The sequence below is a fragment of the Artemia sp. Qi Xiang Cuo genome, chromosome 1 (genome assembly GCF_049724085.1).
Source record: "Artemia sp. Qi Xiang Cuo chromosome 1, ASM4972408v1, whole genome shotgun sequence".
Classification (NCBI taxonomy): Eukaryota; Metazoa; Arthropoda; class Branchiopoda; order Anostraca; family Artemiidae; genus Artemia; species Artemia sp. Qi Xiang Cuo.
Window position 1 is genome coordinate 55,460,004 of NC_142794.1, and position 16,364 is coordinate 55,476,367.

The 16,364-nt window shown below is 33.9% G+C and overlaps 1 protein-coding gene across 3 annotated transcripts in view; it reads left to right on the top strand.

Moving 5' to 3' along the window:
- Positions 1 to 16,364, top strand: part of muskelin (muskelin 1) — a 190,692-nt gene that overhangs the window by 60,059 nt on the left and 114,269 nt on the right. For all 3 annotated transcript variants that reach the window (XM_089095659.1, XM_089095670.1, XM_089095674.1), the window contains exons 7-8: positions 384 to 550; positions 13,028 to 13,211. In XM_089095659.1, coding sequence (XP_088951785.1) covers positions 384 to 550; positions 13,028 to 13,211 — 351 coding nt within the window. The remainder of the gene's footprint in view (positions 1 to 383; positions 551 to 13,027; positions 13,212 to 16,364) is intronic.

Below are 16,364 nucleotides of genomic sequence, written 5' to 3' on the forward strand. Positions count from 1 at the left end.
TACCAAAATGGCTTCATATTTCACTCCATGATCAAGACATTGAATCCGGTCCAGGTCACAACCTCTTGAAAACGGACACTCCCACCGTTTGTAACCTTTAAGCTTCCACACCATCTTAGTGATTTTTATGACATCTTTATCTTGACAAGTTAATATCTCCATATTTCATTGTTGAAGTTCCACGCAATATTAAACACACTCGTTGAAGATTAAGGGCAATTCATACTACTTCATTTATACGGTAAAGCTGTTTAAGGATTGGATAGCGGCTTTTTCTTTATAAGCAAGTTTAGTTTTTAGCTAAATCATTGGAAAGCCTATCCCTTTTCATTGGAGGTCAAAGGTTGAAGTTATGTTTAATAGGTAAAAATGTTTTCTTAAAGAGCGACTTCTATGTGTATGATATTGACAGTAACCAGTGGACTTTGATTTCGGAAGATACTGCTCTGGTCGGTGGTCCGAAGCTTGTGTTTGACCACCAAATGTGCCTGGATCCTTTGAAGAAAATCATCTATGTTTTTGGTGGACGCATTTTGACGCCATCTGGAACGTAAGTGTCTCTCTCTCTCTCTCTCTCTCTCTTTCTCTCTCTCTCTCTCTCTCTCTCTCTCTCTCTCTCTCTCTCTCTCTATCTATCTCTCTTTCTCTTTCTCTCTCTTTCTCTCTCTCTCTCTCTCTATCTCTCTCTTTCTCTCTCTATCTCTTTCTCTCTCTCTCCTCTAATCTGAAAATGACTGTAGAAAACTATGTGCTACTAAAATACTGTTTATCTAGTAAGCGACAGCACTGTATAAAAATTTAATTGGTGAAGATATAATTTTTTTTTTCAGCATCAATTGAGATAATTTCTGCTTATCTCGACTATTAGGTTTCCAAACTTTGATATATGCGTCAATCTGCTGCATTTTCAATATAAAATATAGTTTTTTAATTATATGATGTGTTTTTAGAGCCCTCTCTAGCTATAGTAATTATAGCATGGCAAAATCCTGAATTACCCTCTAATGAGATTTTTTACCTATATTTGTTGAGCTTGAGTTTCATGTATGCTAACAAATCAACTTTTAAAAACAAAGTTTTTGCGATGAAACCAATAACGAAGTTGAAACCTAAAACAAGCAAAAATTATTGGTTCGCAGTTTGTGCAACATATACCCTCAAAACTAGCTCCAAGGAACTGACTCATGATATTTTCCTATATTTATAGAATTCTGGCATATAGCCATTTACTGAAAACACAGAAACCGGCCCCCTCAAAAAAGAATGAAGTCTTATGAGTGGAAAAGTCTTTGACTAGACTGCTGAAAATAAAAGACTAATTTATAAGGCTCTTGATAGTCTTTCACTGGCTATGATATCGGTAACTTTGGTGATCGAAAACATGGCGTCGGCAACTAGGCTCCTACTGATCGATATTTACGACTTTTAGTGCACAATTTAAATCCTTCAACGATCTCGAGTAAGCTTATTTTTCAGTATAGCACTATTTTTTCAGAGTTCTACAAATTTAGGAAAATATCAAAAGTAAGATTATTAGAGCTAGTTTTGCACGGAAATGTTGCATGAACTGGCGAAGTAGTAATCGTTGTTCTTTTTAATTTTCAAATTTGCTCTTTTGTTCCATAAGAAAAACTTATTATTATTATATATTTTGTTTCTCTCTTTTTTTCATTTTTAGTTCTCTTAAATATACAGAACAAACTTTGAAACAAAAAAAAGAATTGTCTAGCTTAGGAGGTAAAAATCGAAAAGTCAATATAGATCTTTGTCAGAATAGAAAGTAGGACATTTAATATAGCTTTTACCCCCTACCTGTATTAAAGTTTTCCAGGATGTATGTGTAACTTTGTTACATAGATAAGAGTCCCGATGAGTTTGTTGTCACCGCAAACTCTGAGAAATTGCATTTGAAAACTTCAATTATTTATAAAGCGTCATCCTGAACAATATTATATTTCTTTTGGAACGTGTAAGGTTCACACACTTAGTTTATTATGTCAGGATTGCTTGCACAAAACACGCCACTTATACTTATGTTTGCGTTCCTGAATTCCTAAAACAGATTCCCATAAAGTCATGAGTTCTAGTTGCTCCCCAAAAAATATCTAAATTTACTCTTTAGGGCTATGAGAATTTCCCTTATCAGAGACTTACTCTTGGGGAGGGGGTGTGGTAACTTGGGATGGTGGCAAAAACAGACATAGTTTATCAAAACAAATAAAAGTAAAAGATTTTGGTCCCCGATCAAACAGCATCTGTCCATTATTTAAACTGGGGCCTTTCAGTCAAACTTTCTTCTATATTTTAAAAAGACTGACCGTATTTCAAACAATAGGCTATACGAAAAATGCAGTTCAATACCGCTCTCTAGGGCTATAATGAAAGAAAGGTTGAAGTGGCTAGGGCACGTCGTGCGGATGAAGGATGACAGATTGCCGAAGATCGTCCTTTTCGGCTAACCGTCTAGGGCTAAACGGAAAGCAGGTCGTCCTCGTCTGGGGTTGGAGGACGTCATAAAGAAAGATTTAAAGGAGATGGGAACTTCGTGGGCGGGTGTAAAAAGGGAGACTTTGAATAGATTGGGGTGAAGGAGGAGCGTGCGTAGCTGTGTTGGCCTTCGGTGACTTGGTACTGCGGTGAGTTGTTAGTAGTAGTAGTTAAAAAGAAGTAAAAGAGTCAGGTGAGCCAAACTTTCTGGAATTAGCTCAAATACCAATTCCCAAAATCCCTATAAAAGTTTCAATCACTCAGGTCAGGTGCTTTCATATATTTTGGTTTTTCATGGTTTTTAGAAAAGGGGGTAAGATTACAAGTAGGGATAGAATAAAATGGGAGGGAATATATTTAGAAAGTAGGGATGAGTTTATGTATTTAGGATGCAAGTATTCGTCAAATGGTAAGTTTGGAAAGCAACTAAAGCTAAGTCTTGCTAAAGGAAAGTCCTTCGCCTATGCTGTGACTGCTAGCCAACTGGCGAACATACTGAACTTGAAGATGCATGAGCAGATATTTCAGGTAAAGATTGAATGGACTATGCATCATGGATCTGAAGTGTGGGGATATATAGTTCGTGAGAGGGTGGAGGAGATTCAGCTTCAGTGTTTTAAGAGAGTTTTAGTTCTACATTTTTCAATAAATAATTTAGTATAGAGTAAACATCTAGATTTAATTTCTTTGAGAAGTGCTAGGCTAGTAGGGATGATAAGACTATGGGAGAAAATCCTTAGTATGCCCAGAGTAAGGATAACAAAATCAGCATATTTAGAACCTCGTAGGATCCCAAGAGTGATACGTGGCCATCTCAAATAAAGAAGATATTGGATGATTGTGGATTTTCAGAGCTACGGAATGGTGGGCTAGGGATTGGATTAAAGAAAGGAGAAGTTGCAAGTAGAGTCAGGGAGAGGTCAAGGGACCATGAGATCCAGGTGCTGCATGCGCGAGTGAATGAGACCCAATCACGGGAGTTATATGAAAAGGCTAAGGAGCAGTGGAGAGAAGAATTGTATTATAAGGCGGGGCTTCAAAAGAGGCAGCTAAAGTTTATTATTTCTGTTAGGTCAGATGGGCTACCACTAGGTGAGAGAAGGAAGTATCTGGGAGGGGTTAGGCAAGCTTCTGGTCCTTAATTCTGTCTCATGTGCGGGAAAGAGGAAGATTTGGTTCATTTTATGGGGAAGTTTAGTGAATTAATAGATTTAAGGAAAGAGTTGTTTGGAGTTGAGGTTTGGGGAAAGAGATAATAAATTTATTAGCAAGGAAAGATATGGGAGGTATAAAGAGAGTCGGAAGGTTCCTGACGATGGGTATAGAGCATAGAGAAAGGTTTTTTGAAGATTAGGGGAGAGGGTGACATTTCACTAGCCTAGATTATACTTTTGTGCCAATTTATGTTTGTATGAAAGTGTCTTTGTGACCACGGCCCTTTGGGCTTTCGTGTCAATAAATTCTATTCTATAGTGTCCAGTCGATTGGCTATTTCAGAATTCACAATCACTTACTAACATTATGGCCCTGTTTGGCTGAAATAATTGTTTTGTTTAGGAAAATGGGGCTTTGTTATCGTGCAGTCTCTTTCATGACTTAAAAAAGATTCAAGAAATATTAATTTCAGTCCAGAGAAGCCCCCCTCATGGTTATCTACGGCCTTTGGTTCGCTAAGGTCATCTCTGGGGGAAAAAAAGAAAAGGCGAAAACACAGCTGTTGTACCACCCTTGATAAAATGCGGTTTTCAAAATGTTGAGATTTCAACCTCCAGTTGAGGTTTTTTTTTAACCATGAAAGATCCATCTTTGGGCAAAATTTGATGTTTTGTGGTACTAAATGACAGAAATGGCACTTTGCTGTGGCGCAATCTCTTTCGTTCCTTAAAAAGAGCGCTAGATATTGTGAATTCCTTTCAAATGAGTCCTTTCTCAATATTCTACAACCACTGGTTCGATACATTCATCCCTGGGTAAAAAAAAAAAATGAAGAAAAAGAAGATTCTTCAGTGGTACCCGTGAAAAAATGTGAATCGCCTTGTGTTTCAAAGTGGGGAACTCTAAGTCTCTAGCATTTGGAATTTGGCAATTGTGATTATATATATATATAAATATATATATATATATATATATATATATATATATATATATATATATATATATATATATATATATATATATATATATATATATATATTATATATATATATATACATATGTATATATATATATATATATATATATATATATATATATATATATATATATATATATATACACTTAGTACTAATACTTAGTACTAAGTACTAATATATTACACTTAGTTTTACGAATATAAGAAATATGTGTATGTAGATATATATATATATATATATATATATATATATATATATATATATATATATATATATATATATATATATATATATATATATATATATATATATATATATATATATATATATATATATATATTTATATATATATATATATATATATATATATATATATATATATATGCATATATATATATATGTATATATATGTATATGTATATGTATATGTTACGTATATATATATATATATATATATATATATATATATATATATATATATATATATATATATATATATATATATATATATATATATATATATATATATATATATATATATATATATATATATATATATATATCTGCTAACTACGCCCAATTAGTTTCTTTTCTCTCCTTTTGTAAAAAACTAAGTGTTATATATTAGTACTTAGTACTAATATTATATACTAAGTGTATATATATATATATATATATATATATATATGTATATATGTATATATGTATATATATATATATATATATATATATATGTATATATATATATATATATATATATAATATATATATATATATATATATATATATATATATATATATATATATATATATATATATATATATATATATATATATATATATATATATATATATTTATCTGCTAACTACGCCCAATTAGTTTCTTTTCTCTCCTTTTGTAAAAAACTAAGTGTTATATATTAGTACTGTATAGTGTTATATATTAGTGTTATATAATTCTGACCAAAATAGCTACATATTTCTTTGTAGTTCCACAAAAAAAAGAAAAAAAAAAGAAATAAAATATTCCAAGAAAGAAATCAAATCTTAAGTTTAAGACATAATATAAGAATAGCCTTTCAAGTCAAAAATAAAATTCCCGGAAATTAAGCTATAGTTTACTGTTGAGGAAATTGTCAGAATTATCCTTGTATCGCTAGGCAACCGTAGTTACTCCCAAAGCCCCGAAGGATCGTGGTGCCATTTATGTTTCAAACGCTTTTGTTTTATTAAAAAAAATAAAAAAAATTGATCGCAGCAGGGTATGGGAGCACAAAAGACAAGAAAAATGTCAAGTATGGTTACACATATGACAAACGATGAAAGATCCAAGGCAGACCTGACCAGCCCATGAAAAATCTCAGAAAATATGTTTCGCCAGTTTAACAGTTTTATACATGTAAAAGTATAATTGAGTTACTCCTATTCAATCCAGAAGGTAACGAAACAATATATATGGTTCCTGGACGAAGCCGAAACGATCCACTGTTAACGATCTGAATCGGCAAATAAATGGAAAGAATGATAGTACAACTTACACGTCCTGCAAAATTTTCACAAAATTTTGGCAAAACAAATGGAAGAATTTGGGAATTCACCCATTCTCTGGTTCGAGTTTAGTACCGACGTAGTCGTGAACAGAAATGCTAATCATGGCAGCAACGCCACCAAAATCTCTCTAGCAAGAGCTGCTGCGGATTGTGCCACATTTCAAAGCATGAATAGTAGAGGTATTCACGACTATGTCGTTAATGAAATTGAATTAGAATGCTACTAATTAAGACTTGAACACAGTGTGAAGTGACATGCACAAACATGACTTGGGTATGAAAGATTAGTAATAAAAAATAAAAGACGGGCATAAAACTGATTCACGTTAGCTTGAAATTTGCTCCGTGGCTCCATTGAGTGTTACCTTAGTTACCTGATTTAAAACTGTGTACCATTGAGAGCGGCTACGGGTTCATTGTGTGAACTTTTCTTTTGTACTATATGGCTCATTTTCAAATATACAAGAATATATCCTCTTGTTGGTGTGTGTGTAACTGAACCCTTGTGTAACTGAGCCCGTGCAACTAAAAACATATAACTGAACCCCCCCCCCACCCGTTTGACTCAACCCTCATGCAACTCAGCCCCATTTAATTGAACGATCGTTCAACTGAGCCGCCGTTTAACTCAATCCCCGTGCAGCTCAACCTCCGTACAATTCAACCCAACTGCAACTCAACTCCCTTTAACTGAACTGAACTCCCGTGCAATTCAACCCCGTTTGACCGAACCCTCGTTCAATTGAACCCCCGTTTTACTCAACCCCTATGAAAAGCAACTCCTGTTTAACTCGACCCCTGTTTAACTAAACCCCATTTAAATCAAACCTCGTTTGACCCAACCCAAGGCCTAAGAGTAAGTCTGAACTAGCGCTGATTAAAAGATCAAAATGTGCTTCTCGCTTCGGTCGTTGATAAGATATTCTAATTAGCTTCTTTTACAATGTGTAAATGGGGAGATGGTTGTTTAACTTTAGCCTTGGCTCGAAAATTTGGAATAGCTGTTAGTCTGATCGGGCTTAAGGTTTAATAAGATGTAGTCTCTAGTCTGGGAATACACAATAGTAAGAAAGAATTTTGAAAAAAAAAAAAATTGAAATGTATTGAGAAGAAGCCAAAGTTTTACAGGCTCAAAAATTTGGGCTGCAAGATAGGGTTCTAAAAGAAGATTGTGATGGTAGCAATTATTGTAATTAAAAGCAGCTTTGAATAGTGATCAACCTTCTTATTCATCTGGAGCTTTCGGATGAAGTGTGCTATGTAATATCAAACCAATGACCAGTTAATGTATGCCTTTATGGGGTTTGGAAATCAAACCCTAATTCCCAGGACCTAGAATGGTTACCCAAATTTGTTTTTGCAATAAACTTTTACTATTAAAATTAATCTAAATGATAGCTATCATTGCTGAATCAGCACTAACGGCAAATTTTTATTACGAGGTAGAGTTTTTACAACACAGAGTTTTTGGCTACTATGGGCCCTGGTTTTTCAGCATGAAAAAAAAACAGTTACATAAGATTTAAACAATAAATAAATACCATTTCAATTTAGGTAGCTTTTATCGCTTCCGATAAAACAGGCCGAAATACATTTTCTGGTTTTATTGTTGATTTAAGGAGAATTAAGCTGAATGGGGTTGGGGTAAATGGGGATTGAGTTAAATGACGGTTGAATTGCACGGGGATTTAGCTGAATGAGGGTCGAGTTGCTTGGGGGTTGAGTCGAATGGGATGTAGTTACACGGATGTTGATTCAAACGAGGGTTAAGTTGCATTGGAATAGAGCTGAATGGTGGTTCAATTGAACGGGGGTAGAATTACAGTGAGTTTGCGTCAAACGGGAGTTCAGCTAAACATGAGCTGAGTTGCATGAGGGCTCAGTTAAACGGGGGTTGAGTTGCACCAGGGTTCAGTGAGTTGAATAAGTGGTCAGTTGAATGGGATTTTGAGCTGAAAAGGGGGCTCAGTTAAACGGGGGTTTAGTTAAACAGGATCGAATTGAACGAGGGTTGACTTGCAAGGAGGGTTCAGTTACATGGGTTCAGGTGTACGGGTCTCAGTTTCTCGAGGGATCAGTTGCAAAGGGAATCCTCTTATTTACTTTTCATGGCATTAAACATCTAAATATAATAATTAACAAAATCGAAATATTTTTAGACAAAAAAAATAAAAAAAATTGGGACTTCAGTTTGGAAATTATGGTTTTCCGTATTATTTCCCAAAAGTTTATGGAAAATACTGAAAATTTGTCTAGGTTGTCGAAGAGATCATGTAAAGTTCCATCATTATTCAATATTATTTATTTCTAAAAATTTAGGCTTGGGTGATAGTCTATTTTACTTAGATAAAGTGTAGGGAATTCGACGAGTCAAAACTTCAAAATAGAAAAAGTTATAGAAGTTTTTGTTTCTGGAAAACCAATGATAAAGCCCAAGTTCTTTGAAAATCAAGATTTGGCTATCCGCTTTGTGAGAAAAAAAAATCTACTGCTGTGTAGAAAAAAAAAAGTTGCCTCTAGGGTATCAAGGAACTTTATGCGCGACGGCAACTTTAGAAGTTATTTTTAGTGTACAGTCCATTTTTGGTTATAGAAGAGTACATTTATTCTTGTTTGCTTTTCACGGCATTGATATAATAATTTAAAAGTCTAAAATTCTAGGAAAAGTTATAAAAAAAAAAATCGAATGTCTATGTTTCGAACTAGGTATACGGTATTAATTCCCAAAAGTTCATGAGATATATGGAAATTTTATTAGGGTTCTCGAAAATATAATTTGAAGTTGTATTATAATGCAAAATTACCTGATTTCTAAAAAGTTTAACTTTATAGCTAGAACATCTTACTGAGAAAAAATGTAGGCCATTTGCAAAATCAAACTTCAAAAAAGAGAAAGTCACAGAATTAATTTTAGTTTTCGGAAAACCAATGTTAGCCGCGTAGGATTTTTTTTTTTTTTTGTTAAGAAAAAAGTTTAGGTAAACAGTTGTGATTCAATGTGATCCTAGGTGTCGCTTGTGTTTTAAAATCAGATCTCGTTGTCCATCATCTTACCGTAGATTTCGTTATCAATCCTTTTCATTTGTGATTTGTTGTGATGCTTGTTGTCGTATGTTTCCTAACCACTGATGTCGCTTTATTTCATTTTCGTTCATCATTAACTCAGACACTTTTTCCCCTGCCTTTTGCCTTAGCTGTTCAGATTCATTAATCCCCTTGTATAATTTTGCATGACGTCATGGATACCAAAATATCTTCCTTTCCGGTTTTCCCCAGTAGTTTCATTTTTCCGGCGTGAACTTAATTCCTCCATCCTGTTTATCCTTCCAAACAATTATACATTTTATAGTATTTGTATTCTTCTGGGATCTGTAGTGATCCTCGCTGTTCCTTCTCTTCTAACCCCAGATTTCGTTTACGATTAGATGTGATCCTCGCCGTCGCTTTTCTTTTAACAGCAGATTTCGTTGTCCGTCATTCAAACCCAGATTTTGTTATCCATAAATTTCATTCGTTATTTACTGTGGTACTTGTCGTTGCGTGTCTCCTTAACACAGATCTTGCTTTGCTTCATTTTCTTTCATCGTTACCTTAGGCATTTTTTCTATTCTTTTTCCTTTAGCTCTTTAGATTCATTCATCCTTTTGTATAAATTTGCATGACAGTCATAAACACCAAAAAAACTTCATTTCCAGCTTTTCCCCAATAATTTTATGTTTGCTTTAATTGCGTTATTAAATAATTCAGTAACAACCAAGCATATTCAATTGTATATACCCTCTGACATATCCAAATCCAAATTGCGCATTTATTCTTTAGTTGCAAGCCATAGAGTGGTAAATCAGAAATTTCAATTGAGTTTAAAAATTCCTAACTATCGTTGTCAATCATTTTCCTTTGCGAATCGTTCTTATGCTTGTTTTCGCATGTCTCCTAACCACAGATCTCGCTGTGCTTAATTTTGGTTCATCATAGAATTTGTTTCCATGGCTTCTGCTTTAGCTGTTCGGATTCATTCATCCTCTAGTATAATTTCACATGACGACATAGATACCAAGAAAACCTCTCTTCTAGTTTTTTTCCCAGTAATTAAAGTTGTCTCCAGTAATTAAATGTTTTTAAAGTTAATGAATAAAATTAATGCAAAGTTAATTATTAAAGCTAAAAAATTCAGATTTTTCTCTTTTTTAACAGTAGTAAATCAAAAATAATTACGACTTTAAGAAATAAAATCAGCATATGTGTATTAAACTGACAATGCACATTCATTTGTTTTTTGTTTTGGTTTTTCACGAAAGTACAAATTATGTTCTGGTCTTCAGAAGGCCTGGGGGTTGTCAGCCCTACTCATGTTAATTTCTGCTCGTTTTGAGTTTGACTCAGTTATTTAATTTTATTTCTGTCCGTTTTGGGTCTCATTTATTTATTGACGGTGATTTGTGGTAGTGTTACGCTTGGTAGATCATTTCATTTTATTTCTGCTAATTTTTGGTTTAATGGAGTTCTTTACTTTTCTTTTAAAAACTTATTTTGTGGATTTTTTATTAAATTAATACATTAAAGTGGTTAGTGCTATGTACGAGAATAAAATTGCTGTGGTTAAGGTAGGAAATGAGGTTGCTAGTTGGTTTCGTATTGCATCAGGAATTAAGCAGGGTTGCCTTCTGTCCCCATTTATAAGAATCATTTATATTGACTTTGTCTTAAGGAGCACAGCAAAGGTAGTTGGAGAACACGGAATCAAATGGGGAAGTAAAACTCTCATAGACTTAGATTATGCTTCTGATTTGCGCATCCTAGATGAAAATGTTAGCAAAATGAATGAACTTTCGAGGTTTTGCTCAGTTCAGGGTATAAGAATATGTTTGAAAATTAGTGTTAAAAAGACTAAGTTGCTAAGACTAGGAATAAGTAAAGCTGAAAAGATGATGTTGGGTAACCAGAAGATCGATCGATTGGACAGGTTCGCCTACCTAGGTAGTATTATTAGTAAAGACGGTTGGCGCAATGAAGATGTTAAAAGTAGAGTAGCCAAGGCCTAGGGTGTTTTTTCACAGTTGAAAATTTTTTTTGGAAGAATAGGAAAATAAGTCTGCGAATCACCATTAGAATATAGGCAGCTACAGTGATGACAATGGAAGTATAGGTCTGAAGCGTGGGCTCTCCGAAAACGGAGAAGGATTTGCTACATTTGCTCCAGAGAAATTGCCTACGGATTGTTTTTGGTACCCGACTGACTGACCGTATCTCGAACAGTAGGCTGTATGAAAAATGGGGTTTAATCCTGCTTCTTAGGGGTATAATGAGAGAAAGGTTGATGTGGCTAGGACACGTTCTGCGGATGAAGGATGACAGATTGCCAAAGATTGTCCTTGGTGGCCAACCGTCTAGGGCTAAACGGAAAATAGGTGGTCCCTGAATGGGGTGGGAAGATCTTGTAAGGAGAGATTTAAGGGAAAGAGGAACTTCCTGGGAGCGTGTAAAGAGGAAGGCTTTGAATATATTGTGATTGAGGAGTGGGCTTAGCTGTGTTGGCGGCTTGGTGCTGCAGTGAGTTGTTAGTTGTAGGATTAGTAGTAACATATACATATATATTTGTCACCCATATGTCGTTCTTGGTACTTTTGGTCTTTTTCTTCTAATAGTTCCTCTACGTATTGGAATTGTTTATTATATTCATTATCCACCAAAATATGTTTTTTTTTTGTTTTTTTTGTCTTCTTTTGTATAAATAACTTACTTGTCTATTTTTGTTTCATTCACAATCTTTGACACCCAGCAAGTTAGCTATAGAAACTATCCCCCTTGTGTTTCTGATTTCTGGAAAGCATGTATTTTTACGAAATCAATTGTTAGTACTAACAAAAGAAAGGCTCCACTTTTAGAAACAAGGAAACGAAGGATGCTTATTTTTAGCCTTAAATGTCACCTTGAGCCTTTTAAGGGTGTCGAAATTGAAGGAAGTTGATTTCTGCAGGTAAAGTAAGAACGTAAAATTCAACAATACTACAGGTCATCTTTGTATCTTTGGTCTCCATGATCACTTGATTGAGGTATTATTTTTTTTAATTGCTTCTGTGAATTGGAGGCATAGACGTGGTCTGGTGATAATAAAACTATATATGATTAAGCAGATTTGCTTTTGAGGATTGGCAGAAAATACCTGATTAGAAAAACGATTGAATTTTATGTTTAAAATAAACAGCTTCAGCAAAGTTTGTTATGCAGCTATATTTTTTTCTCAGCGATTTCTAAAAATGTTTGTGTTGGAATGTAAGTTGGCTTGACAGAATCTTATATGGGAGTCTGAAAAGCGGCCAAAATTTCATTTAAATTCAGTTTATGGTAAGCTCTGATTAAATGGGGTGAATAAGATGAAGAACAAGAATCGAAATTATTTTTCATAACCAGCTCATTATTCTTTTTATTTTCATTTTCTTAGGGATAAAGTACATCTTGAATGAGTTATTCTGTAAACCTTTTAAGAGTAAAGTAAAGGATAAGTAATAGTTAGAGCTTTTTTGCAGCAACCTACGAAAAAGTCGGTAAATGCACTAATAGTAATAATAAAAAATAAAATAAAAACAGAGTGTTCCATCTTCACAAACTATATTGTTCCATCTTCACAAACTATAGTGCTCCATCTTCACAAACTATATAATATTGAAATTTCATCGACAATTTGGTAAATTTGAAAAAAAATCGTACTCACGAGAGACTGTATAAATTCCCCCCAAAAGACTGCATTACCCCTCCCATGAGCTTTTTTGAACATTTCTATGGAAATTTAAGTGAAATGTTAAAAAGAGTTTTGCTTAAATTCAAAAGAGTTACTTAAATAACTAGTTTTTTTTAAAGATATACGAGTACAGAAGCAGCTATGCTAAATTCAACAACGTATAGAATAGAGCACAGATTTTCTGGTCTATATTCTTATCATGTACCAACAAGCACTTGGAAAACGCTTAAAGACGATCCTGGACAAAATGCTCAAGCCCATGAAATGAAATCAAGAATTGGCCATTCTATGCTGTTCCACCCGGTATGTTCTATTTTAACTCTCTTTTTTGTGCTTATACAACTTTTATTTTGTGACGTCGTTCGCCTTTCGATCTTTGTGTATCTTTGTGCCACGATTCTTTTCCTATTTGATATCTAGAGAAGATATCAAGTCCTGTTAGATATCAGGATATCTTTCCATCTTTGTACCATGATACTCTAACTGTTAGATAGCTAGACAAAAATAGCTTAAAGTCAAGAATACAGATGTAAAGTGAACATCAAACTTATTTGAAACATTGCTCGGTATTTCATTTGTTCTTTCTTTTTCTTCCTTTTAACTATTTGGAACCAGCACAAGGTTAGGTTTTGGTTCAGTTTATATTGATTATTTTGATAAAGCTTTTACTTAGCTATGCTGCAAAAGTTGAGTGGCTTAGTTAAGGCACACCTGTAATCAAGTGCAGCATCTATTTGGGCATCAGTTAGATGACGTATATTTCATGAAAGATTTGCATATATTTCACTTATGTTTTAAAGGGAGGAGGGCTCAGAAATTGACATTGCACCTAGGCGCTAAAGTCCAACCTACTCCTCTACAAAAGCTATGATACAACATTAAAAATTTGCAGCCTTTGCTGATGTTCCCACTATGCATCTATTTAAAATTGTACTTGACCTGCAGGCCAGAACATTGGTTAATAACTTAAAATGGGTTTTATTTACGTTAAACAATCAAACACATCAACCGCCAGAAGCGAATAGGACCTTTTTCGTTGGTCTGGGGATTCGTACAAACAGTACAAGTACAAATTAGCTACTTATAAATCGTGTAAAACATAAAAAATAATGATAAATAGCTAGGGTGATGTTCAAAGCCCCCTCCCCTTTTCTGCATACCTTATGTCGTTAGCTAATCCAAATGGCAGGTGACTACTCCTTCGACTTGACGTTGTTACGGAAGTCTTTCAAATTAGAATATTTAGACGAATCCAGATTTTTCAAATACAAATATAGATTCCAGATTTTACCCTCTCCCGCCCTCGCTCTCAAAGAATTCTTCGTGCTAAGAATGTCTATTGCTGCTGTGAGGAGTTTTCGGTTTTAGCAAGGCTTTTGTTGCGATCTGTCTCGTGTTTAATTAAAAAATAACGTTTTTTTTTAAAGATGGAAGTAAAGAGCTAAGTCTGAAAGGTCTCTCACAAAAAGTTGGAAAACTCGGTCCTTAAAGTGTACTTTTTAAGCTTTCGGGTAACCCGCTTTCCCAACAAAAAGATAAAATATCCCAAACTGTCACCCACCAACTGCTTTTATTTTGTTTTTATTATTTTTTTTTAGAGTGAGAGAGACAGAGAATCATTTTGAACGTACACATTTAGGAGTGAAATAAGGGCTCCGAAGTGCAAATCTAAAATTATGACTCCGTCAGATAAAATTTGCTGTACTAAAGTATTGTCCTTGCATTTTAGTTTGGAAGTTAGGAAAAGAATTAGGCATCTCGAGTAGGTTTGGATATGAGTAGAACTGATGCTATCAAAACATTAAGAATAAAGACTTCGTATATGTATTTCTCTATAAATTTAGTGATTTTTGTCCATTTGGCCAATTTAACTGAGTGAAAGCTCATTACCCTGGACACATACAAAGTGGAGGGGCAGCTCTGGAACTTGACCCCTCCCCCCGAAAAATTCAAGCTTTGAACCTTTGTTACTATAGTTGCTTATTTTTTCCGTATGCTTTACTCATTTTTAAAATTTTTTGTCTTCCTCAACACCCTCTCACCCCCCCCCTCCAAAAAAAATAATGTGAATTCTTATGTACGGGCCAGTATCAGCTGCTCAACCTTTACCTTATAGGTTCAAAGAAAATAATCCCGGATGTAGTAGGAATCTCTCATAGAGCTTTTTGTGAAAGCAAATGTGCTTGTTGTGAAGTACCATACTTTGTATCTGTAATAATTTTCCTAAAGCTCCATCGCTGCACCAAGCAGACTGAGACCAACGCAGATGAGCACAATTTTCTCCCTTACTCTTATGATTGGATCTCCTTTTGGTTCTGAAAAGGACATTTCATGATTAGTTTGAAGACAAGTCCGAAGTAAAGCCATCGTGATAGTATTAGGACTGTAGACTAGCTTTAGAATTTGTATCGTAACTTGAAATTATCCGTTGTACAGAGAGAAATAACCGGTTTTCAGAGTTCATATTATGACTTATTTGATCTTCATTCAGAGTAATACTAAAGTATATTCCTATACAATTTAAAGTTGTATATTACTCACTATTGGTATTATAACTGATGAGAGCAACATACTACCTGATAAATCAATCCATTATTTCTGTATGCTGTTCAATAACTTTGCGGTTGTTAAAATAATGTTTATTTTTATGCTTATGTTTTTAAGGTAATTTTAACAGTTTACTGAAAGCTACTGATATTACCGCTGGTGTAAGACTATGAAAAGCGTTATAGATTAGATTGTTGTTATCAGGCTACGTACCCACTTTTTGATTCCTTAATTAATATTCTTGTTTTTTATACTTGGCTTTTGCGACTGTGACTTTGCGACTGTTGACTTTTTAGACTGTGAAGCGGAAGTTTTTGGTAATTTTAATTTAAAGTTCAGTCTTTACTTCCAAAACTTTGTTTCTTTTTTATTAATATTTGCCCGTTTTAATTTAAATTTAATGTAGAAGCAACACCGCTGTGATCTTTTAATTTTTATTTCTTTTTCTGGGGAGGGAGTAGCTCTCCTCAGGAACGTAATCATTTCTGTTCGTTTTAAGTTTTAATGCTGCTCCTTACTTCCAGTTTTTTTTTTTTTTTTTTTTTTTTTTTTTTTTTTTTTTTTTCTGTTAGTAAAATCTCCTATATTCGAAGGTAAAATTTTTAGAAATCAAATAACTTTGAGTATTCATAGAAATTCATGTTTACTCTTTAGAAACCTATGCAAAATTTCCGTATCTCTCATAGTTTTTTGTGAAAAAATGTCGTAAATCCTTATTTCGCAAAACAGAAATTCTGATTTTTTCAAAAATTTTGGGATTAAGGTTTTGATATATTTTAGAGGTTTAGTGCCATGAAAAGTAAGATAGAAAACATTCTTTTCTGTATTAAAAATGAACTGCACATTAAGAAATAATTTCTTAAAGTTGTCATCGTGCATTGATTTCCTTGGCATACGAGAAGTAACTTT